General features: G+C 40.5%; 3 protein-coding genes across 12 annotated transcripts in view; all 3 read right to left on the reverse strand.

The window, feature by feature from the left end:
• Nucleotides 1-6,829, reverse strand: part of LOC110977350 (intermembrane lipid transfer protein VPS13A-like) — a 96,751-nt gene extending 89,922 nt beyond the window's left edge. For all 10 annotated transcript variants that reach the window (XM_087140564.1, XM_087140562.1, XM_087140561.1 and 7 more), the window contains exons 1-2: nucleotides 6,597-6,829; nucleotides 1,431-1,474 (exon numbers count right to left, since the gene is read on the reverse strand). In XM_087140564.1, the coding sequence (XP_086996690.1) occupies nucleotides 1,431-1,474; nucleotides 6,597-6,696 (144 nt within the window). In that variant the 5' untranslated portion in view covers nucleotides 6,697-6,829. The remainder of the gene's footprint in view (nucleotides 1-1,430; nucleotides 1,475-6,596) is intronic.
• An 885-nt stretch (nucleotides 6,830-7,714) lies between these two features.
• LOC147798408 (uncharacterized) lies at nucleotides 7,715-15,507 on the reverse strand. The gene is made up of 6 exons (XM_087140569.1): nucleotides 15,108-15,507; nucleotides 14,637-14,779; nucleotides 11,971-12,075; nucleotides 11,308-11,408; nucleotides 10,880-11,023; nucleotides 7,715-9,066 (listed from the first exon to the last, which is right to left on the reverse strand). Exons 2-6 carry the CDS (start codon nucleotides 14,768-14,770, stop codon nucleotides 8,978-8,980), a joined length of 573 nt encoding a protein of 190 aa, XP_086996695.1. The 5' UTR covers nucleotides 14,771-14,779; nucleotides 15,108-15,507; the 3' UTR covers nucleotides 7,715-8,977.
• Nucleotides 15,508-20,250: 4,743 nt separating this feature from the next.
• On the reverse strand, nucleotides 20,251-22,189 carry LOC110977363 (uncharacterized). The gene is made up of 4 exons (XM_022231408.2): nucleotides 22,039-22,189; nucleotides 21,711-21,827; nucleotides 21,480-21,596; nucleotides 20,251-21,354 (listed from the first exon to the last, which is right to left on the reverse strand). The coding sequence occupies exons 1-4, from the start codon at nucleotides 22,099-22,101 to the stop codon at nucleotides 20,626-20,628; spliced, it is 1,026 nt and encodes a 341-aa protein (XP_022087100.1). The 5' UTR covers nucleotides 22,102-22,189; the 3' UTR covers nucleotides 20,251-20,625.
• Nucleotides 22,190-24,855: the final 2,666 nt, after the last annotated feature.

Genomic DNA, 24,855 nt, shown 5'->3' on the forward strand with positions numbered 1-24,855 from the left:
AACAACAACTACTTAGGTCCCTGGAAAACAAAGAAAGCTGTCTCATCTCTTGTCCACAAATGCGCTTTATTTTACTATATTCACTGAAACCAACCAATCAACCATAACCCGTGCTTAATCACAGGGATTAATTGTCCCTACCGGTAATTGGCAAACGTTACATGACCCAGCAGTCGGTCATATAGTTGCAGGCCAGTAAACAGGCTCAAAATTGCCTGCACCGGCCAAATCGCAATTTGTAGGCTGCCAAATTTTCTGTTATTTGAGCCTTTTGTGGGCTATGAACTTGAAAATTTGTAGGGGAAGAAAGGTGGAGACAAGCCACAGGAATGTCAGCTTGTGTCTGAGTGGATGTTGGATGAAATCTGTGCCCTGAAACGGTCTATTTTGCTATGGAGTGTTGGCATCTCTTTTCAAAATGGCTGCAGGCTTTACGACTGTTTTTAGGGGTGATCCTTCATGGATAAAAATATCTGAAAAAGTCATCGGATAAGCCACTAAAAATTGAGAGGAAAAGAAAAGATGAGCCGTGTGTTTTGAGAACTGGAGAAACTTGTATTTTTCGTGTATTTTTGAAGTGGGGTATTTTACTGTTGTCTATGGGACTTTACTGGATTGTACCCATATGACTTGTACAGGCTTTTCATTAAACACATTTTTTTCCATACAAGCATACAAGATACTATGCTACTCACTCAAGTAGCCCATCAACCTTGTAAAATTTCAAGCCTGAGCTACAAGACAGCAATATTTGGATCTGGCTCATAATCACAACACCAAAACTGGCCAGACGACCTTCTGCATAATCATAGTATTACTTCCCAGCCATCACAAATGTAACATGATCCTGCGGTCTGCCTGCAAATGAACTTAGCCATGGCTGATGATACAAGAATCACAATACCACAGCTGGCCAGACAACCCTATACATATTCATTAGATGAATTCAATGACCCTTGGACAATAGGATCTGGCTGAGTAAATTATATTGGCTCATTTGCATGTACATGTAGGTCTGCAGACAAAGATCACAGCCATTACTCACAAGCCCAGCCTATTTATCAAGGTCATGGCACTCTAGGCAGTACAGTACCAAAGGCTGCATAAAGTGAACTATTGCAAAAACCATTTTGGAAACAAAGAAAAACTGCTGACATGATGTTGATGAAGTTGATGTTGTTGAGTCTCAGAAACAAAAGAAAAATGGCTGATGTTAATCAAGTGTAGGCACAAAGTGCTGCACAATCATTCTTTAAAATGTATGAGCGTGTACTGTACATACTCTGTTCAATCTATTTATAATTTTAGCCCCAAATTATTGAGTGTTAATTTCTGCACACATTCCAATTTTTCACCCTCTATCTGGTAAGGAATATTGTTAAGAGATTATTTTATACCAAAACCAAGTACCAAAACTGAGCATAACTTACCAGGGCCCCTTCCTTCACATCCAAATTTTCAAGAACAGCATCTCCTGCAAAAAGACAACAATAATATTGGTGGCAACTGTGCAATTTCCAGAATTCTTGAAACAAATGAGCCACTGTGATTTCTGGGAAGGTCTGATTATTATAAACCACAATGAGCAGAAAAGAGCAGTATGCTAATTCCAAAAAAAAAAATTGGAGGCATCAATGTACCCACCCCTCCCTCAAGTTTGAGACAAGTGCATCATATTATTAAATTAAAACTTTTGCATCAATTCCCTATTACACAAATTGCAATGGTCAATATGATGTTATCAACATACATGTACCCCCAAACAGACACCTCCCCCCCCAAAAAAAACCAACAAAATAAGATTTAAAAATCTTGCACAGCAACATGATTACAATTTGAATTAAACAAATGAAAGAATTGAACTTGGTGATCTCAAAAATATGTATTTTTCCCCTGAAAGGAAACACTTTTTATTAATATGACTTAAAAAGACTCAGCAAATTAGAGTGCTTACAGGTGCATTCAATAATACAGCTAATTAATCCAGCTAATTAATTTACAGGATAAGACAACCTGACAAGATTATTTATTTAAACATATATGTCATTTATTTGCTCGTGCAGCCAGTATCTGGATAAGTTTTAGATTCAAATGAACTTTGAAATGATAGAAATAAGCTTGATACAATATGCCATACATATTCCTGTCAACACATCATAAGTCATTCAGATACTATGGTTTTGTATGAACACAGAATAACTCCCCATTATGTAATCACAAGTGTACGGGTACTATCACCTGACATCAATCTGGAAATGTTGCCAAATATTTTATCGGAACCCTGAAACATCTCGGATTTGAATGGAAGTTTGCTCAAGTTTTTATCTCGAGACTGTTGTTAAAAATTTTAAGTTGAATCTTAGTCAGTGTGGTGCTGTGCAGATGCTACCAACATTCTCATATTTTTCCACCAACAACCCGGTTTGTTTCTCCTTATTCCTACCCATTTGAATGGGTACTAGTTTCTAACAATGATTATTTGGATTGAAGAAAATGCAAAGAATAAACATACTCAATGTCACATCCCTAAAAAAGTTGTTGAGATACGACCTTTCTGCATAAACATGGCTATAAGTAGTTTATGTTGAGCGTGCTAAGAGATGCATGACATGAAAAAACCTATGTATGTCAAGCACATCATGCAATCAATTATGGCGAAATTAGACACTTTCAAATAAAATTTTCCTGTAAAAATCTATGGGTCAATATTGATAAAAATACACAAAATCTTGAATTTCAAAAAACCTTTGTTTCTGCTACTGCTTGCACGGATGTGTAACAAGGAAATTACTACAAGGGTACAGCTCCAGCCAGTCATGCATTGTACAATGTACGTGTACCCCTAACTTAGAAAAGGAAGGGTAAATTACATACATACACATGTCAAAGGCACAGTACAGTAACAATACAAACTTAACGTGTGGTTTATTCTTGCAATTAAGGACACTACAGTGTGGTATTCTATGACAACTTCCTCCAGAATCTCTCAACTTCTCCTTGCTTGTTTGCATGCTACAGCCGAAAATGTCTGAGTAAGTTTAATTACGGGGTTTAATAGAAAGTTAGACGTTCATTTGCAGGCAGGTTTTGAGCCAAAGCAGTGGCAATACATGCATACATGGAAATGTAATTTTCCCATAAATTTTAAAAGAAAGAAATAACCAAAAGATACATGCATTCACTACACAGCTATTGAACTTGGCGTCATCTTCAAGTATGATACAGGTACCAGTATGTACAGCTAGCCAGGGCAGCAGTGCAGGTACATGTATGTGTGTATGCATGATCAGTGATCTAAAAAAGAGTCAGCTCTTCACAGCATATAAGACTAAGAAGAAGGTAAAAATGGCTTGGTAATAGTGATGTGATTAATGACATTCTTAAATTGGTGGGGAGCTGTGTGGCCTGCTGCCCAAGAATGTTGACTGCCCTGGAATGCCTGAATCTGCAGAATGGATGGGTGCATGCCTTAACTAGGTGTACAAGTACGGTATGCCTGCACAGGTACATTGTTAGTAAATGCATAGTAATTAGTATGTAATTAATGCTTTTTATGTACAAATATACATGTACTAAATGTACATGTACATGGTAAATCAGAATTAACTAAAAAACCTGATGACTGAAAAGAGAAAAAAAGTAAGCCCTACTTGTATTTTAAGATAAAACGGATTATAATCTTCATTTTACCAGTATACACTGGTAGTCTGCATTTTCAATTTGTTAACAATTTTCTCTACTTCAAGATGCAACCATAGAGGAAGGACACAGAAAGAGTTTGAACTGCCTGGGCTATAACGTCTGGCCAATTACTGCTTTTTGGCATAGCTAGAGTGGCCCTCGCTACGCACCATCTGTTTCACAACCACAAAACCCCTTTGTACCCTATGATCGCTGCCGCAATTTTTTGCTGGTAATCTGCATCCTTAAAACTTTGTGTACTGAGGTATAGGAAACTGAATATTCATGTATTTGTTGGTGCTTAGTATGATCTCATAACATCAAACTTAGTACTTGCGCAGTTGTTTGCATTATGCCAAGTGCCCAAAATGCACATGTGAAGTCGTTGCCCTTAATGAACGCTTTCTTCTGGAACTATTTTGGGAATAAATAGCCCCGTTGTTTACAGTATTTTGCGCTTTGTTTGAATAATTTTTATTATGGCATTTGCACAAAAAGCGTATTTTACGACATTTCATGATCACTCCCTGTGATGAAATAGCACATTTTGTTCCTTATGAACTCAGCTTTCCAGTAGTAGTGAATATTTTGTTGGCCAGTCTCAGCCAAATTTGTACCAAACCTTTGAAAACTGATGTGTTGGAGGAAGATGAATTACATTACAAACTTTGCATGGATTATGGAACAGTGTATCAACATTGGAAACGTTTATTCAAGATGGCAAAAGTAGGTCTAATATTGGGGATTCTTCCCTTTGTATTTTCTGGTCAAAGCAACAATTAAATTGCAAGCAAAATACTATGAGTATTGCAAGGATATTATTGGCCCCGCTTGTCTGTCTAATCTGTGGGCAGTAACCAGGCATTTTTGGAATGTTTTCTATTATTCGTTTGACTCGGCGGCGACGATCATTGAACATTTTGAAGTGCCAAGAGTTGCAACTCCCTCCGTGTCCTTCCTCTATGATGCAACTAAAGTTTCCTTCAACATTGTAACAGAATTTCTTTAAAACTGTACCAAGTCCTTCCAAACCTAAATTTTGCATGGTCCTTCGAAAGCAGGTGTTCTCCGAGAGTATTAATATCAATCAACTCTGTGAATGGCTAAGACTTTAAACAGCCCCCAGTACCATACATGTACATGTACATGTACCACAAGTTACACACGCACAAATACTGAACTGTTCTTATAGAACTATCCCACAGGTGACACAGGCTTACGTAAGCACAGCCCATAGCTACATTATGCACATTACACATGAACATGTTGCCTTTCCCTTGCTCCTGAAATTTAAATGGTAACTGAAAAATGTCTGAGGTACCGGTACGGTGGTAAAACAAAGAGAACATGGTTTGTTTCAGGTTTGCCTAGGGAACTAGCTTGGGAGTAATTGCAGAAAACCCCACAACACAACAATTACCCCCTAGAATTTTGGCTAAGCAGTCAAAGTCTTGCACATCTGAAGCACTGTCTATGCAGTGCAAAGATGTCAAAACAATTATAAGTCCGAACCAAGAACTCTGTCAGCAGCTAAGATGTTACGTGGCCATGAGGTGGAAATACCCTCATCTGAGACCGAAGCAACACAAAATGAGTGGGGAGCGTTGAAAAATTGTACGGTAAGTTCAAACCAAGTAGCCTGTTTGTTGGTGGCTGTGACGTTATGTTGCTATGAGGCATAAGCATTTATGAGCGATCAGACCTGACTCCAAAGCCGACGATAGATGTGTGGAAGGGTGTTCAGTAAATTAGACCCGTAAACAGGACCCTTTATGTATTCCATCGATACTGGGCCCTGTCTTAGGATGTACATGTATGTAAAAAAAGGCAATTGTTTACCTCCTAACATCTGCTACAAGTTTTATTAGCTGAAATTTCACCAGTAGGAGGGGCCTATGCTCACTACTTCAGTGTCAGACTATGTGTAGGGACAGTTGATATTAGACCGTCGCCAGCTAAACTTAGGCCGTGTCCGAAACAGGCTTCTAGAGCTATGGCTAGGTCTATTTTCTGCACGTCTCCATGCATTTCCAATGGAGTGAAGACCTAGACCTAGCTCTAGACAACAGATTCGGATGCAGCCTTACATTACAAAACAATCTTTAGCTGGCTAAAATTTAAGTAGACACGGTGGACAGCAACCGCTTTGATGCTTATAAATGCACACCAAATTTCAAGCTGACCCCGTAGTCTAGTTGATAGTGTGTACGCCATACAAGTTTTACTATTTATCTTAACAGCAAATGTGAAGAGCTCCCAGCTGGGTTTGATTCCCAGCTTTCAACTTTGTCTTTGTCCCAAAAACTGAAAATGTCTTTTGTTATTTATAAATTGACACCAACATTTAATTACAGACAGACAGAATTCTATTGTTAGGCCTACATTTTCTTTTTTTGTGATTTATGATTCTGGAGGTTTTGTTCTAAGGGTAAAAGTCCAAAATTGTGAAATGGTTTGATTCCCACCTCATGAATATTAAGACACGAGGTCTATGTTGGAGCAGAACCAGACTACGATTTGTCAGGCCAAGAATTTTTTAAATATAAAGTAAAATTTTAACAAAACACTGGCATGTACACGGCTAGATATCATTTATATATGTTTAAACTTATAGGCCTATATCCAATGCCTAAAATGGCAATTAGTAGGGTCAAAGTACGAGTTCATATAGTTACTCGGGATCGGGCTTGGTCAAGCAAGTACATGTATACTTACCAAGTACCATGCCTACAGCGCCTACCCCCAGAACTGTTGGGTCCGACGTCCGATCGTGGGAGCGGAGCGGACGTCGGACCCCACAGTTCTGGGGGTATACATGTACATTTCACACAAATGTACCGCTAAAACATGATCATACTAAAAAATAAGGCCTAACAAGCATAAGTTAAGTAAAAAGTAACACAAGACCTACTTACCTCCCCAAATGCCAAGCTTCAGTTGCGACGCATCCAGATTCTCAACATACTGACCGAGAAAACGATTCAGTAAGTCCACAACAAGTGATTCGAAAACCATTTTAACCGATTTACGGTTAAAAGCGCCGCAAAATCGGGTAAAAATGGGCGGGCAACTGTTGACAAATCAACCGTCTGTTCCGTGAGCTTCATCGATCATGCATCCGTACCCATCGAGGGTGGTCAGTGCTAGTGGAGGTCAAAGGTTATATTTCCATACCTAAAGTTTTGTACCAGTCGCTTTGTTGCACCATGGTTGCACAAAACAATGAGGTGGTGAGGGGTACATAAAATCTGAAGGTGATGGGGCTATATAGCCTCCACTTATTTGACCAGGGAAAAGGCTATTGGATTATCCATACCCATACAACAGACACACGCTTTTTCGTGATGCAAAAAAGACAGATTTTTAGAAGCCAAACAACCAAACTATTAGCATGAAGAGCGCCTCCTAGCGTCAGCAGGTATCTGGGATCGGGAGGGGACCTGTTTCTGGATCTAGATCTGTGTTATACTGTGCAATCTCCTTTACAGGGTAACCCGCACAGTACGTTTAATACTCACATATTCAAACATTTGGCTTGCCTTAACTAATCAAACAAGTCCTCGTTAATGTAGGCGTCAAAGTAATTTTTGCCGGTGGTATTTAACTTGGCAAAAAAAAAGACTTTTTCAGCTGGCTGAAACATATCAAATTACACTAACAATCACGCATTTTGAACCAGTAAATCAAATTTCTGCGGAATCAGCAACAGCACTACCTACTAAACATTTTGCAGCTCAAACTTAAATACTGAATGAAACTGAGAAAAAAATCGTGGTTCCCACATTCTAACGTTATCCATAGTTTTGTATATACATATTATGCTAAAACTCTTGCCACTTCATTGCATTAAATTTTGTTTAGGCACGAAAGGCCTCTTGCACACCTTTTCCGGTCTGTTTTGCGTTATATAATAAAATGTACACATTTGCTGATACGCCATGCTGGGATTTCATAATGCTTTACTAAAATTATTTCTTCTGTACAAACTGAAGACTTCGAGACAAAATTTCCAAGCTAGACTTTATTAGTTTCTTGTCTGGTTGGTCTTTATCACTTTTACCAGAGATAGTTTATGGCGTTAATATTTGATTTATAATACAGATCCGACTTCCCCCAGTCGCCCAGTATTTCACCGTTCAGGTTCTTTTACAAATGAGGACAAGGTAAACAAGACGTGTTTTCAACAGATTTTCTTCATTGTAAATTTTTTTATCCCAAATATTAAAGTACACAGAGTGGTACATCCCAGGCCTTATATTACAATGACATTTTCACTGGGTGAGAAAATTCCGTTGAATTGTCAACAGATCTGGCTTTTGTTTGCTTTATAAAAAAATCCATGCGATTTAACACGACCTATTCATTGCTCTTCCGTTTTCATACGACACGCGTCATCTGGGCTAAACCTAAAAGCAGATGGGCGATGCCAAACTTTTTGTTAAATTCATTGAACAGGAGCTTGTTTGTTACGGGAATCCCATGAACCACGCTGCCAAATTCCAATCTCGAAGTACTGGCTTTCAGAGCATTATAATTAACACATGGCCATTACGGAAGAGTAAAATGAGCCTTGTTCAAGCCACTTTTTAGGGCAAGAAACAATAAGCGAGGTGGCAAGTAGGTCTTCAAATTGCAAATGCTACCTACAATGACACCTCTCTCTTATATCAGACCCTAAACCTGGTTTCAGCGCTTTCGCGCCATAAGTGGTGTGAGTCAGTATCAGGTTAATGCCCCATAACTATACAAACACCGACTTTTACTGGCTTTTTCCAGCCCATCATTCATTAAAAACTGCAATGTGTTATAACCGTACGAGAGGAAAACACTGAGCTGATTACTCGGTTGTTCCGACTGTTTTCCTAATCATGCTCAGAGACAGTGGCAAATCCAGCGTGGGCAGGATAAGCTGGCCTTTGGAGATAATTTCCATTTATTTAACAGAAGGGATCTGAAGGCGCCAAAATTTCGGAAATGGCAACACCACTTTTCTTGAGGTAAATATTTTTTTACGGTTGACAAAAATAACCTGTTTGAAAAAAAATTCCATGTTGTCACGAGCTTCATCCAAACCTAGATACGCCACCGAATAGGTGTTGCAGAAAATAGCGTATCGTTCATCAAAATCATCTATAATCTGAATACGACAGAACTCTATGAGGTAGGCCTATGTCATTATGTACACGTATATATCATTACAGCTTAAAAATCCAAATCATCCTACTTCTCTTTGCATACCGTCATTCTCTAATTACTGTACTTCATGGCGAGTTCAAACTGACATGAGCGATCATTATCAGGCGCGATCAGTGCACAGTCGAATGAGAAGGGCGATGACCAGAAGACGGAACGCGGAGAAGCAGGGTGTTACGAGGGCGCCACCAGCTAAAGAGAGAAAAAGAAGAAATCGAAAGTCAAAGTGATGGGTACACTACCTTTGCATACAGCCTACGTTTAACAGTAGGTCGACATATAAAGTTTAATCTTAATATCATTTCTTTCTGATCTAGCCTTTGCTCTTGACAACGTGGGGTTCGATATGCGTAAATTTACAGAAATTATGATGGGTTAAATAATTCATGGGTGTTGTAATGTGTGATTGTACACTTTCTGTCAAATTATTTGTACTAAATCAGCAGACAATATCCTTCCCCACTGTAACTCTTATCATACAACATCTGAATAAATATGCCTTTTTGAAAAACTAAACTGGCTCAGAGAACATTGAATCGCTGGTACATCGTGGCTTTTCACATAAGGCGGACAATAAAAAATATACCCTATAAGCTTGTAAAACAAACGAAACATTCAATCGAAGCACTAACTATTTTAAAACTAGTTAAATTCTTGTCGCTATTAAAAGCCTTTGCCTGAGTGAGAAGCGAAAAGGGCAAGTGCGGTACCAGTCAGATGACGAGAATTATTTCAGGCATTGCATAAAACAATGAATGTTTCGCCTTATGGAATTTGAAATTCTAAATTCAATCTGTCAAGTCACCTCACGACATTATGAATAAAACTGCAGTTACAATTTTAATAATAAACTAATCCTATCCGACTGGGATCCGCCCGTGTCTTTAAAACTGAAGGCCTTTAAGTGCTCTGAACGCTGACATTTTAGCAGCATGGCCTTTTGACATTGTACATTTGGTGAGCCAGTATTGCAGCTGCATGCTCCGGTCATGCTGTTGCATGTTGTCCCTGGTGGACACTGACAGCGGCACACCCAGGTCCATACCGGCCGGGTAGACACTCTACCGGGTGAGTTACGAAAAATCAGAAACATACAAGAGTATAAACGCAGGGTAAACCAATTAAAGGGAGAACTGCTGCATACGCCATCAAGCCGAGAAAATGCTCAAGTATATTGTGACATCGAATTGAAGCCAATTTCAAAGCTGCGTTTGGGACTAATTAACGGTCAGCAGAAACACTTAAGCATACTTAGCAGCATGAAAGTGCCAAAACGTTTTGTGCACGTTCACTGCTTCCGTTCCTTTCAACTTTCCAAACAGTTTATTGAAAATTGTTTTTGAACAGACAAACCATCCCGTTCAGAATCACCAACCATCTTCCAACATGACTGCTTCCATTAATTCATGACTGACGACTGGAACACTTTACAGTCTAAAATTTCTCTTGGCTCATAAAACTCAACCAGTTACTAATTTTTTTGTTATTTCATTTGAAGAGATCATACCAATATGCAGTGGTGCGTTACAAAACAGCTACCTTGTTTGACATGAATTAATTTGGCTTAAAGAGCACATATACTTTTCCTGAGACCTCCAGAATACCGTACTAGTGCCCTACCAACTGAGCTATGCAGCCTTCTGTTGCTGGCTCTTCCCAGTGGTCAATATTTTTGTTCGGGACGCGCTAACCAGAAGCATTAAACCTGAAAAACCATATAGCCAGGGATCACACCCAAATTACACGATACAACCTCGGAAGTGTTGAACAGGGATCACTCTCAGAGGTAGGGCTTTTTGAAAGCATATCTTTTTGAATTTATAGATTAACTTTCTTTTTGAATTTATAGATTAACACCCTGCTTATAAGGACAGGGGCGGATCCAGACCACTTAAAGGTGGGAATAATTTTTACCGTGGGCTTCCTGTCCAGTACTATTCGCCCATTTGGGGGAAAGGGCCATTCTCCATTATCGTGTTTGGATTTTTCCACAAAGCCTACCCACCTTCATCGCACGTAGCGCCGTAGTATCCTGGCAAGCAGACACATTTCCCGTCATTGGGCCTGCAGGTACCGTGATCCTTAGCTTGGAAGCATACCTGTGGACATTGGAAGGTGCAGTTGATGCCATAGGTGCCTGGTAGACAGGCTGTTGATAATCAAGATACACTTTGTGGTAGGGTACTTAGCCTAAACCCAACATAAAAAGTAGTTGAACTTTCACTTTTAAGGATGAAACTGAAGATGATCCCATTGGTTATAACATGGAGGCTTACAACCCTCTTGTCAACTGCATTAATCATTATCGGCATCGTTTTTTTAATAGCAACTCTGATTTCAAATGCATTTTCTCAATCGTTTTGAAAATCGTTTTGTTATCAACCGAGATATTTTCGTTTTAAGTCTCAAATCTATGGACAACTCGAAACTTACGATGACACATGGCAGCATTTAGTGTGTATCCTGGGCAACATACACGACGTGACCTGTAACCGGTACGAATTTCTGTCTTGTACGCAGTTTGGTATACGGCTCTATGGAAAGAATCAACAACAGAAATGGGTTTGAAATGATATTCGTTTGTATCTATGATTAGACAGAAGTATAAAAAATTACAAGTTGAAGAAAATCGTTATTGGCCATTTGAGTCAACTTCGAAACAAATCATCGGACATAAACTACGGTACGCTCCTGACTTCACGCGATACAGATATATGCGTGTGGGTGAGACGCTGCTGTAAATCATGTGTATTTATACATCGAGTGAAATCGGGAAAATCTCAGCTGAATTTTCCAATTCTGATTTTAGTTTTTCTTGTTCTTTTTATTGGGGGGGGGGCTTGTAGTATGCATTCTACTGCCGTTTATGTTTTATTTTAAAATTCGACTTTCTTTGTAAGTGAAAGTATCATTCCACTACTCCGGGAAGAAAGTTATAAATTCATAATATTTTATCTGCTAGTCTTTAATACGGCTTTCATTTCACCATATCACCAGTTTCATAACAAAAAAGTAAATTAATGAATAAATTGATAATGTGCCAGAACCAATTCATCACCACATTTTGAAGAAGTTACTGTACTTTAAAGCTCTTACTTTCGCACTGTGCAAGTGAACAATTTGATGATGTCACCACATGGTACGTAGTAAATACGATGATGAGCAATAACCGCCGTCGATACCACAACTGGTTCACTGAAACTGACATGGAAATAAACTTGCCATTATCTGTGATACTAACTTTTATTTTTTCTCTGCTAACGTTAACTTTGTCTCCACCTCTCAAATACTTGCCTTTGGTGTATTAGAGGTGAACAAAATGCTGAGTTGAAAGTTGTCCGAAAGCAGTACACCCGTGGCATAATAAGTCTGCTTGGATCTGCTTGGTTCCCTGGATGGAGGCGGGGACCATGGTTCGTACATGCATATCTCAGTCTCTCGGAGGAAATTCAACTGGTTGTATCAAGCAGTACAATTTGAAATGATTTGTAATCATATCTGCCATCAACTCGGTCGTCATCATCCCATTCATAATCATGCAATCATTCATTTTAGACAGTTGAAACACCATAGAGCTGTGTATTGATATTTATATATCTTTTTCAATACGCAACATTATTTTCCGTAGCCCCTTCTCCTCTTACGCGAACTCGTTAAAAAATATATTATTTAATGAAAAGTTTAGTAAGTAGTAAGTAATTTTTGAAAATGTCATTTGTAAGTTTTGGCTGAATAAACTATATTCGGATTTTTAATGGGTATAATCAAATTTGCTCGTACACGTGGCTATCACTGAGCAATTTCCGTTGTTGTAAAGGGGGAAGTCATTAATTTCCATTCGAAAGCTGCCCTCTCATGCCAATGGCGCAAGATAATATAGCAGTTGGAAGTGTTCGAATGAGAGTCAATGCCCTTACAGCACCAAGAATAACATTGCCCAGATCATAAAGTTACTCGTCTAGAACCAAAGGAGTGGCAAACTTAAACCAAGTTAGCATCGCGTAAGGGATTAGTAAGGGGTGCTCCTATAGGAAAAAAATGAAAAATGAAGAAATACAAAGGAGGGAGGACACTATGCGAGAAAAAGGTGGAAACAGGATGCAAATCTTCCATTTGCTTGAAAATAAACTGTACCTCGGGATTGATTCCTTCCACAGTTAATGGTTTATCATTTTTGTTGCTAATGAGTGCTTTGGGCCCCCCGGGCAACATCCTGGTGACATCCATTGGTAAACCAAGTTTGTATAAAGGCCTTCCTGATGACATCTATGTAGAAGCCAAAGTAAGATATCACAGATGTAAATTTGATTTAACTGAACACCAACAGTCATCCCAGGTAGGCCTAAAAGAGAGTCAACGCTTTCAGGGCGTCTGAAAGTGAGATAAAATTCCTCGATATAAAAGGCCATATCTCTCTAATGTATTAGATGCGTATGTAACACGTGTTTGCATTTGCAAGGTAAACATTTCTGTTACCATTCGTAGCAACATCGTAATAACGAAATTAATATTTTTAGCCATTATCTGCACTTGCCTATCGAAGGCGGCTGCATAAATCCAGGGAATAACTGCAGGGAAAGAGTTTCTCACTGCCCGTAAAACATCAAATGCAAAGTGCACAATAATGTCAATTAAAAGAATGTCACTTTTTTTTTCCTTTTTTTAAAGTTTGGACTTAATGCACCATACAAATGCACAAACCAAACACGCACTGGGCATAGGTCTACCGTATCCGCCTGCCCCGCCACGTATTTGAATGGAGACTATTATGTTGTCGGGGCTGTAACGGTGTTTTGGAAGGGACGTCCAATAATGATTGATAGAGAATGAACTTCGTTAAAACACTCGTTGGGTTCCCTTGTGCTAATGTTCCCAAAACAAGCAAAAGCATATCGTTACAGTTCCAAAAATTGTTAAAGAGAATTTGCGAAATACAAGCTTCCCTCTGCAGAACTAAATACTATTCCGGGGAATTTAACATACCATGACTAAGTCAACTGTGCAGTCCGGCTTTGAGGGACCTTATTTCTTGCACTTAGTATGCATGCAAGTAATTCCAAATAATAAAAAACTGTTAGGCCTAAGCCCATCCCTCGTTATACCATTTGCACTCCCGCCCGGGTATGGCAATATGCCCTTTAAAGGCATTCTGTCATTGGCGTGAATCCGGCGGGGCATCCCCCCTCTTGACATGGGAAATTGTCTATTCCATTCATCCCCACCTCTTTTTTGATGTGAAAAAATTGAGGCTAGTTGTGAAGGATGTTTTTGACAACCAAAATAATAGCACTCAATAATTAAGGAGAACAGTTTTTTAATGCCATAAATACGCCGTTTTGATGTAAGTTTCTGCAGGAATGAAGTACATATCCATCTGTATCATGAACATCACCCCTAGTAACATATGGTGTCAGACACCTCCCCCTCCCCGCTTTTGGCTGAGCAAGTCATTCCCCTTACAATTCTCCACCCTTATCCCCCAGCTTCTAGCACAAATTTACGCCACTGCCTATAGCCGTTCCTTGCAGATATCAAAACGCGCCAAGAGCCTATCTCTGTTTTATAAAGCAAGCAACATTTCCACGGGATTTGTTATACTTATTCATCAAAGGTATTCCAAACATTTTCAGAAATTTCCCACGATTACTGTTTCATGAATCGATTACAATCTTTTGGAGTAGATCCCCTTACCAAAATCAATAAACACCAGTTCAAGAGCCTCTGCTTCATGATAAAACACAGACATCCAATTTCAGACTTACCGGTTAATTTGTTGGCAAGCGTGATCACCGGGTTGTGCTAGCGGAACAGCCTTCTTTAACGGTGGCCAATAGGCGGCGACTTCGGAACTTACCGCTGCCAGCATCACTGAGATGACGACATAGATCGGCGACATCTTTCAAATCTTTTTGAAGTGACAGGTATGGATAACAAAGTAAGGATTACAGGGAAAGTTCCATAGCCTACATCTACCTGTGAAACTAAGCTAATCTATAGAGCTGTTAATCACTGTGACCAGCGCTCCCGCTGTGGTTAATTAATCCGGTTGCTGATACCCATGCCCTTACCAGGAGAGGGAAACACGGGGAATTGGATAGGTTCGGCTCTTTCGAAGGCACTTGCGCATGGACACCAACAATCGTCCTTGGGGATGCTCTCTCATAATAACAAGATCGCTCATAATTCGAAACTGCACGGTACTGATATTGCCTCCGCTTAACTATCAAACTCACCAGAGCTGCAAGAGTGATTATGGAAAATGCCAGTCAGATTTAGGTGATGGACCCTGTAACATCCAAGTTGATTTGAGACCAGGCATGAAGAAGATTACTCAGAAGACAACCTCATCTGCTTCGTTCTGCACAGCCGCGGCCAACCAGGACAAAACAACACACCCTGCGACGAGGTCAGTGGTAACCGGCGGTTCATGACACCGGCTCTTGCCTCTTCCCTGCCAAGGGATGGTGCCACTTAGCCTGGGGATTATGGTTCGGAAAAGATGACAATGAGTCATCTCGGTGGTTTCTAGATTTAGTACATTATCAAACATTGCCCCCAAAAATCGCTGCCACGAAGTCACTGACGTAAGGCTGAAAGTGGGTGTCACGGAAGGCTTGACGATAATATGAACGATTTTTAGGACTCAAAATAAAAAAAACGTGTTTAGCGTTGAAATTTGCAAGGCCGTTGGATCCACGGCGTCCAATGCTTCCAGAACATGTGAAAGGCCAGCGATTAGACGTAAATTGCCTGGTGTCCAACTTCCCGGAGCGTTTTTGGATTCCTGAGCTCGCAGGCCGGGTTGGGAGTGAACGAATGGGAGAGTAGCGTCAGAAACGGGAGTCTTAGATGCTTGCTGTGGTTAAAGGGGCCGATGAAGTAGACTTCACCCTAAATAATGTTTGTTTGTGGGAATATAAATGACCATATGGACTAAGAGAATCGGACACTTACCAATTTAGGCCTACAGCATAAACAACGCAGTTGCATGGAGGAACACACGGCATTCATTCATAACCAGACCAAAATGCCGAACGAAAAACAACGACAATTATTTTAAACTGCATATCTCCAATCCTGCATTTTAAGGATATTTACTGTTTTAAAGAAATGGAGTGAGACGTTCTGCGGTAATCAGTATCGAACTGAATCTTCGAGAATCATCTAGTTCAGGACAGGAGCTGTGCTGAGCTAACGATCTTGCACTGGCTGGTGATGCGGTCAAAACACCTTTCCACCACGGCCGTTGTCGCCAATCCACGGGTAATAACAAGGCAGAATTGTTATAATTATAACAGGCATCAGAATTCGAATGAACTGGTCTGAGTGGAGAGACGGTGAGTTGGATTGTAAGCACAAACATTGCAGACTCCCAATGGCACCATGACCAATATTGTGGCTCCTATGACCTCAATTACTCCTAAACTAAACATACATCCAGTTTCACACTGCTCGACTTGGAAGTTTTTACACCAGTTCGGGAGTAAAAAGACATCATTTCTCTCAGGGGATATCTTTAGAAAGTCAGTGTCATGAAGCGGGAAATTATTTAATGGAAATGCTTATAAGATGATAACTCCTTCATCCGTGACAAACACCATGGCACTTGATGTTTAAGAATCATGTTTCGTTATTTGAAAAAAAAAGAGTGTTGTTCGGCCGCACACAGTGTTTATAATATTATTTCAAGATGAACGTTGCACTGTTTAACAGGTTCATTTAATTTGATCTTTTACTCAAACATTTTTTTCAGTGATCCACCCATTCTCCACTGCAATTCCTGTTGGACCGAACGAGAGGTGTGAAGAAAGCCTTTTTCCAGTGTTAGTAACTGTGTTTTTGCCCACTCCAATATAAAAAAAAAACGAGAGCGGTGAAGAGACAAGGACTTTGGTTGCCCCAGCGTCATCAGCCAAATTCTTTCCAATCAGTGAGTCTCATGAGCAGTTCTCCCTACCATACATAATATTTTATTTTGTTGTTTATCGATTTTGTTATTGTATTATTACTATTATTATTATTATTTTTGAGGAGTTTGTAATTCTCATTATATCTTAGAGCAAATGACAAAGTCCGAAATAACGTTCCCACTGTTTTCAGTTCGCTCATAGGCCAATTCTCATCCCGTATAATAGCCCAAGGCCACCTTGCAGAGAATTTTCAGTGAGTTAAAGGCCGGACAGAGAGTGGGAAATCAGCCAATTGCGTAGTCAGATAAGAATTAGGCATGAACCCCTCAGGAATATTCGGGCTTAAAATTGATGTATGTGGAGTACATACGATGAAGCCAAAATAAAGAAGAAACTGATCATCGTGAAATTGTACTTTCAGTAATTTCCGGGATGATTATTTTGAAACGTCACATAATAGTTTGCTTGCGTCTACCATGTGGGTTTCGTCATCTGTCATGAAAGTATGGTCAACAAAACTCAAATGTAACAAAATAAGTGTCTTTGACGCGCAACAAAAGGCACCTTTTATGTTATGACGTCAGCTCTAATCCTCGTCTAACGTACCACGCTTAACATTTTAGTGATTTTGTTGGGCGTTTAAAAATCTTTCCGTTTTCGAGTTATCCCATAATCATTGTAGGCCTACTACCGTTCACCCTTGAAGTCAAGTTCACGTGGTTTCTCATGGAAACCGGTGTGTTGCCTAAGATAATCTACGGATCTCAAAATATTAACTTGCTACCTCAGTCAATTCCCAACTTATAGTTGAAAACATATTTTTGTTTTGGTTTGGAATTACTAGTAAGTGGCCGACGACGTCACTGTATTAAAACGGTCCGTATTCGTTTCATTCATTCGTTTTTCAATTTGATTCAGGCAGGCTTTACAGACTCCTAGAAATGGCTAGGTGGTCGGTGCATAACGGAGCCAATCGCTGACCATATCTCGTCGACTCGTCTGTGGAGCGATTGGAAAATGTTCCACCGAGAACTGCTTGAGAGCTGAATGTAATTCCGGAAGAGAGTTCGTGAACTGAGTCTGCAGTTCAGTATTTCAGGATTTTCCAATCGACAGTAAGCTTTTTGTGTTTATTTCGGCCGTACGTGGAAGGTGAATTCGCCCCGCGTCCCAGCTAATTTACATCGCCAAAGAACTGTTTTCGCCATCCTGGGATTATAGTCCTTCGTTGAAGAGCCTGGTCAAGTCCTCGGCTGTAGTCTTTGTATTCATTTTGGCATGACATAGACACACTTTAGCATAAACCCACTCACTGTTAATTTTTGTTAAACCCTGTCAACACCTGAAGTGCGTTTAATAATTCCCATTAATAAATCACATTGTTTCGATGCTCTTTATATCAGTGTGATCTTGTTTGATTTTTTGCTGCATCCGAGAAAACTCAGACTTTTTGAATCATTTATAGTCACTGATAGTTTGGGGAGTTTCGGATCATAACAGCCCACATGATGAAAACAGCATTACATCCTCTGAGGAAAATTTAGGGGTTCGATCATTTTCATCGCCAAATACTTGTGATTTGTATTGTGTCAAGAAGCCTTTGGAGATTCTGCATGCGCAACGTTTGCTAAGAACGGATCAAGAAAATAAACGCTGACAATGGCCCGAGCCAAAGGCAAAGGACATTTAACCCTTGTGTATGTTTACCTACACTAATGAGGGGAATTTTGCGTCCATTTTGCGTGGAATAGTTTCTTTTGGTAAGGTATGAGTTTTGACCAGAAGGCTCTGGTCGTCTGAAGAAAAAATGAAAGGTCTTCCACGGTTTCACCTAATTTAAACTTCTCTTTACAGTAACCACCATGCATAACTTCGACCTTTAACGGAGCTTTGTAAATATCTAACACTGTGAAGAAAAGAAAAAAGAAAGAAAGAAAAACATCCCAACAAACCTTCTTCTTCCTAGCCTTCTCCCAATTTGGGGTCGGCTACCATGATGTTCTTTCGCCAAGCCCCCTGGTCATATCATTTGCATAGTTGGCGCTCAGGCGTTTGGCTCTGAGATCGGCGTTTACGACGTCTTGCCAGCGTTTCTTGGGGCGTCCACAACCCCCGGCTGAAACGACGGGGGTTGCTGTCCAGACGGAGTTCTCCTGGGCCCGCTGGACGTGTCTTACCCATCGCAGACGTTCTTGCATTTTGAGTTGGATGGATGCAATGTCGAGACGCTCTCGAATCTCAGTGTTTGGAATAATGTCGAGGCGTGTGACACCGCAGGCTCATCGTGCCAAGTTCATTTCCTTGGTGTGCAGTCTTTGCAGTCAGTGCGGTAGATCTTGGACTTCAGTCGAAGTGGCATGCGACGATCGCATAGTACATCTCAACAAACTAACAAACTAAAAACAAACAAAACCCTGAACACACTAGCAAAATGTGTCCCTGTAAATAAAGATTCCATTTGACGTCTCTTGCACTGAATTCCCCCCCCCCCCCGGTTTTGTTGGGTAAGCAACTTTTCCATCAATTTTGTCCCTATAAACTCATACTTGTTTTCTAGTTGCCAGTAACATAATTATGGTCTGAGTTGCAGGGAGCCCTTGGCGGAGAAATCTTTTGAAAGACTATTTTCAGTAATTTTGGTAATTGTTCAAACGGGGAACACATTTTTTCTTCTCCTAGTTCAGAGCCGGTGCACAAGATGGGCACGAATCTCGAGAGAGAGGGCGCACTAAGTTTTGTTAATCTCTCTAAGACGAGCGCAATGTTTTAATGCATGCTTTCAACCCCATACGCGAAATGTTGGCGTAAAATTGCACTTGGTGCAAAAACGCGATGTCGCAGTGTATCCGCCTCGCTTGAGCAGAACCACCCCCCTCATCGGTTGAAAAGAGCCGCGTTGGTCGGGAGTGTTCAATTTGTTGGTAGCGATGCGACCGTAATGCGTGCATTTCCTAATCGTTCGTAAACCACCGAAGGTCAGTTCCGATTGAAGGAGCTTCCGGCTGTTTTCCAATACTCGACTTGGGCTCCGTCTCAAGCTTCAATTGGTTGTTTACTTCCTGACTTTGAGGTTATAAGCGCAACGGTAAGTCTGATAGTGCCACAGAATATCAAGTAAGATGCAAAAGAGCCAAAATTGCAGTACTTTAATCTAAGTTAAACGTTTCAGGCCCACAATTAAAATCGAGGATTGGCTTCCTATGCAAAGCCTGAGACGGAGACGAAGTTGAGTATTGGAAAACGGCCTCTGTCTCTAAGAAGACGCAAGCGCGGGAAGAGAAGTCGTCTAATGAAAACACCAATACTTCAGGAAAAAATTTGTAGTGCGAAGTATACTGACATATTTATCTAGGCCTACCGTACCGTCATTCAAGTTGCCACAATTGGCAAAGTTCACATGGGTCCTCCCTTGCATTACTCACGTCTATTCACAATGAAGAATAAACAGCCAACAAAATGAACCGTCTGCTGTCGTAGTCACATGATTTATTTCACAATTTTTAAATGAAATTTCCCGTTTCATTAAATTTATTTCAGTTCGAATTTAGTGCAGTGCATACGGAGTGAAATATTTTATCGTAAACGCGTCTCTTTTGGATGTCTTTCCCAAGTTGGTCTCAAGTTAAGATCATGTTGCACTTTTTAAATTACAAAACATTAAGACTGAATACACGTTACATGTAATTTATTTATTTCATTTAAATAGAAAAAATATGTTCTAAAATGTGCACATAATCCGGCAATCCGTTTTTTCTTGAAAAATAAATTTGAATTTCATTCCTGATTCTGCCTTTCTCAACAAAATGAAGATCAATATTAAATATAAAATACGATGAAATAATCAGTTCCTGAGTGTCTGAGCTTTGCACCCAACATTTCTAGAAGTCCTTTGGGCGCAATTCTTCCTTGGGAAGGGTGTCATCTTTTGTGATTCCAGACAACACTTAAGATGCTTCCTCATTGCTTTCTGATCAAAGACAGTCAATTCGGGTCTTCCCCCGAAAGCCACCTCGGTGGCATAGGCAACAGCGAAGAGTCCGCAATCGCTGGAACCTCGCTGCGGGTGCATCACGGGAAGCTGGACTTGGAGGCCTAATGATCGCCCAACCTTGTCCCCGCACAAATTTATGATCTGGCTGGACAGCTTCGAATTAAGTCCTTCATTTTTGCTATCTAGCAGTTTTATTTCACTGTTTGCCCTGCAGACAGTCACCCAGTGCCCTCCTCCATTAAGCATGATCTGGGCTCCGTCCGTGGTCATGGGCTCAAACTGGAGTATTTCCCCAAGGACAGGCTCCTGCAGCCCGCCGAAAGTAGGGAACTGACGGCGGAGCAGTCTCTGTGCCGCGGAGATATGTTCGTCTGTCAGCCACTCCCCATTGTCCAGTACCTCAATATCTTTTGCACTGAGTCCTACTTGGATGAACCAGTCATTGTCGATGCTGGGACTCCTGTTGTCACTGTCTGAGTCCTGGGACTCAGCGACGCGAGGCCTCTTCGGTTCATGCCCCTCATTCTGTGGCAACAGTCTCTTTCTGACCGTCGGTTGTCCAACACTTCTGGCGGCAGCCTGCGAAAAAGTCCAACAAAACCAATTTACAGGCCAAAATTTCAAGAAAAGAAGTATTTGTCAGCTGACAACATTTTGATGGGACCTGATGTTAAAACTTGTCGGTTGTTTTTGTCCATCATTACCTTAGCCACGCTACGACGATAGTGAGCATGATAGCTCGTTGATCTCCTCTTTTTGGGGAACGATCCGTGGTCAAAGGCCACTGCTGGCCTCTTCCGTGTAGCCGGCAGAGACACCACCTAGACATATATAAAAGACGAAAACATACATGGTTATTTTGAATCGAGTAAAGATATCCGCAATTTTTGAAAGAGTAGCTTATAAGATTATGAGAGGCTGGCCAACATTCTTACCGTGGTGAATGAGTTGTGGTCAGTTGCACGGAGGATCATCTTTATTCTCCGATTCTCATCCTTGATCTGAATAACCTGGTAATCCCTGGTGAGCGATTGTTGACATATCTGGTAAACCTGAAAAGAATATTATATAACATCATCAAATCAGTCCATGAAAATTGGAAAATACATGTAATTATATTGGCCTAAATGACATACGCCATGATCAGCGTTTTTAATATTTTATTAACACTTCAACGTTACTATAGTATTTTGACTGAAAATGACGTTGTTATATCAAAGATTATTCATTCGGAACTCAAAATACAAACTGAAAACAGTTTACCGGTTCGGCGTCGTCGCCTCGACAATTCAAAGTCTTATTCGAAGTCATCTTCAAAGGAATCATGAAGTTCAAACGTCTGATTCGCAAGCGATGTTAGTTGAATATGGAGCGGTTACCAAGAAGTTTGTTTAATTTTTCTGCTATTCTGCGTCTTGGCCTATTGTCTCTGACATAATGTTTCATCTACGCATGCGCTTTATGACATAGAATGTTTCGGACCATTTCGGACAGTTTCAGGACATTTTGTGACGCACCTGGCTGAAACCATGGATATTAACGTGCGTATGGGTGTACGCGCGGGAGCGTGTCGTTGGTTTTGTGACGTGACGCGAGTGGTGAATCTTACGTGATGCGTGTTTGACACACCCCTGTGACCTGTACCATATTTTCCAGGTTGTTGCAATACGGCAATAATGTATAAGGTATGTGGTTTTTGCGACACAACTCTTAAAAACGTCTTAGACTCAGAATTGGCTGAAAGGGGTGGGTGCGTTGTGAAGCAATGCGTGTAAATGATTGTAAGGAAATCATAAAGACCATAAACCTTGAAACGGTTTACACATAGGCTGTGTATATACATGTGAAATCCCAAGTCGGGGAGGGAAGAATCGGGGAGCGTGGTCAGTGGTGATATAGGGCCAAGGAAGGGCAAAACAGTTTTTCACCGAAAACGACTGTCTATACACTTTATTCATCCGCAAAAAGAATCCAAATCAACCCCTACAAATTAAGGGTGGTTTCTGGAATTCTGGTACTTTCAAATCCTAAAACACCAACAAGATATGAATGGTTTAAAAAGATGCTGGTCGAAAAGTAGCTAGTGGTTATAAGTAGTTGTTGGTATAGCTTGTACTGGTCCAGAGCTGTGGCCCATCACCCCTTGTTGCTCGTTGAGGTGTATAGACTATAGTCTTGGACTGACGGTGAGCGATAGCCGGAAAGAAATACGACCGTCACATAGAAAGAGCACATGCACCTTACACTGTCGGAAAATTAAAGGTCTCCGCCCCCAAGAACTCGGCTGTACCACCACCGATTTTTTTTGAAACTTGGTAAGGATATACAAACACTTATTATTATTGAAAATGTGAAGTCTGAACTCAATCGAAGATATGGTTATGTTGTTACGGTCATTTGAAGTTCAAGGCTACATGCGTGCCAGTACTCGTGCATTGAGCACCGCAGTGGAAAAAAGTATTTTTTTAAAGTTGGCTGACCCGTCTCGGAAAAATGCACGCTGTGCGAGAACAGTATGAGGGATTTTTGCAAATAATGATGTCTGAATTGCCGCAAAGAGTTACTCCAAAAAGTCTGAAAGGTTCAACTTCTGAAACAAAAATGCACTGCTGCAATATCGGAAAAATTGTGGAGGGGGCAGATTCCCCTTCCCCCATTCTATTAGAGTTAAGAGAGCTTCAAGTGACCATCCACGTTTCCAGGTGTGCCTTATAAATTCGTCAGGGTTCATCAGGCACGCGAAAGACGGATCTCGTAGTTGTCTAAAACTTGCAAGACTCTGCATTTCTCTTCATGACCTCGACCATCTCGGAAAGACGTCTGGTATGTCCTCTCTCATAGGAATTTTTAAGCGTTTAAGACTTCACTTCCTTTAATTAAAAAATATATAGGCCTATTATGTACTTGATGACACTTCTGGGGTTTCGTAAACGCTAGCAAAAGTATCTATAGTCATATTTTGTTTTTTTTCCCCCCGAGTACCAGACTACCTCGTGCATTTGTATATGTTATGGTGTTCCATATGTGCCATCCGGCGTCGCATTTTTCAACTGCCGTCGCATTTTTCAACCGCCGTCGCAATTTTTTTGACAACCGCCGTCGCCTTTCAATGTGAATAAGCCATTAGTCATCAATGGTCAATCTTGGTCCAGCCGGACCACAAGTTGTTGACTTGGATGCTAAAAGTGTGCGTACATATTTTTAATGATTATGGAAACGGCTAAATTAGCATGTATGCGTCGATTAACTGTATGTAAATAAATTAACAGCCCTTTAATGAACCCGATTATTCGTGGAAGTTCACCTCGCTCAATTTGGTTTCTCACTTCTGCAAGCTTTTTGAGTGAAAAATGTTCCCTTACTGATGATTACTAGCTGCCACATAAATCAAACCCAGTATAGTAGGCCCATTGTTCACTCTGGTTGGTATGGTATTTGCCATCTTGCAGACATGCTTCCCGAGGGAGCGTTTATCGCAGTACAGTCTATAATTTAAAATGTAATTACTCTTGGCGAAGAAATGTCACGCACCATAACTTTGAGAAATTGTACGTTTTCTTGGTTGAAAGAAATTGTCAGCAATACAAAATCACGCACAGTTTTTCCAAAAACACTTTTTGAACCATGAAAATCTGTCCAGAAGAAGCCAAGACTGATCTTATTTTTTCATTACAGTAGTAGAAAGGTATTTCACACATTTGAAGTTGTTCAGGCAAAAATGAATGGTCCGTGGTTAAGGTATTCCCCCGGTGGAGGCCGTCTGGTCATGGGCTTGAGATCATTTATCTTTCTTTGTTGGTGGGGGAATTGTGTTTATTACTCCACGAACTGACTTCCCAAGGTCTTGAGGAGTGCATGTGGATTTGGGTTTGAAACGTGTCACTGTTTGAAAAGGCTGTTTCGTCGTAGCTGCTGCTTCTTGATCGACCCTGGGGTTACACGTACATGTACATGCGTTTCTGTCTAATTTTCTTTTTTTCTGTGACAAATGTTGCCGTACGTGTGAAAATCTCCACAACAGATTACTTCATTCTTTATTAGACTAGTTATCGAGTATTTCATAATAAGCTGGCGGTACCA

Source organism: Acanthaster planci, linkage group LG08 (genome assembly GCF_054643075.1).
Source record: "Acanthaster planci isolate LZ-2023a linkage group LG08, COTS_SCS, whole genome shotgun sequence".
NCBI lineage: Eukaryota > Metazoa > Echinodermata > Asteroidea > Valvatida > Acanthasteridae > Acanthaster > Acanthaster planci.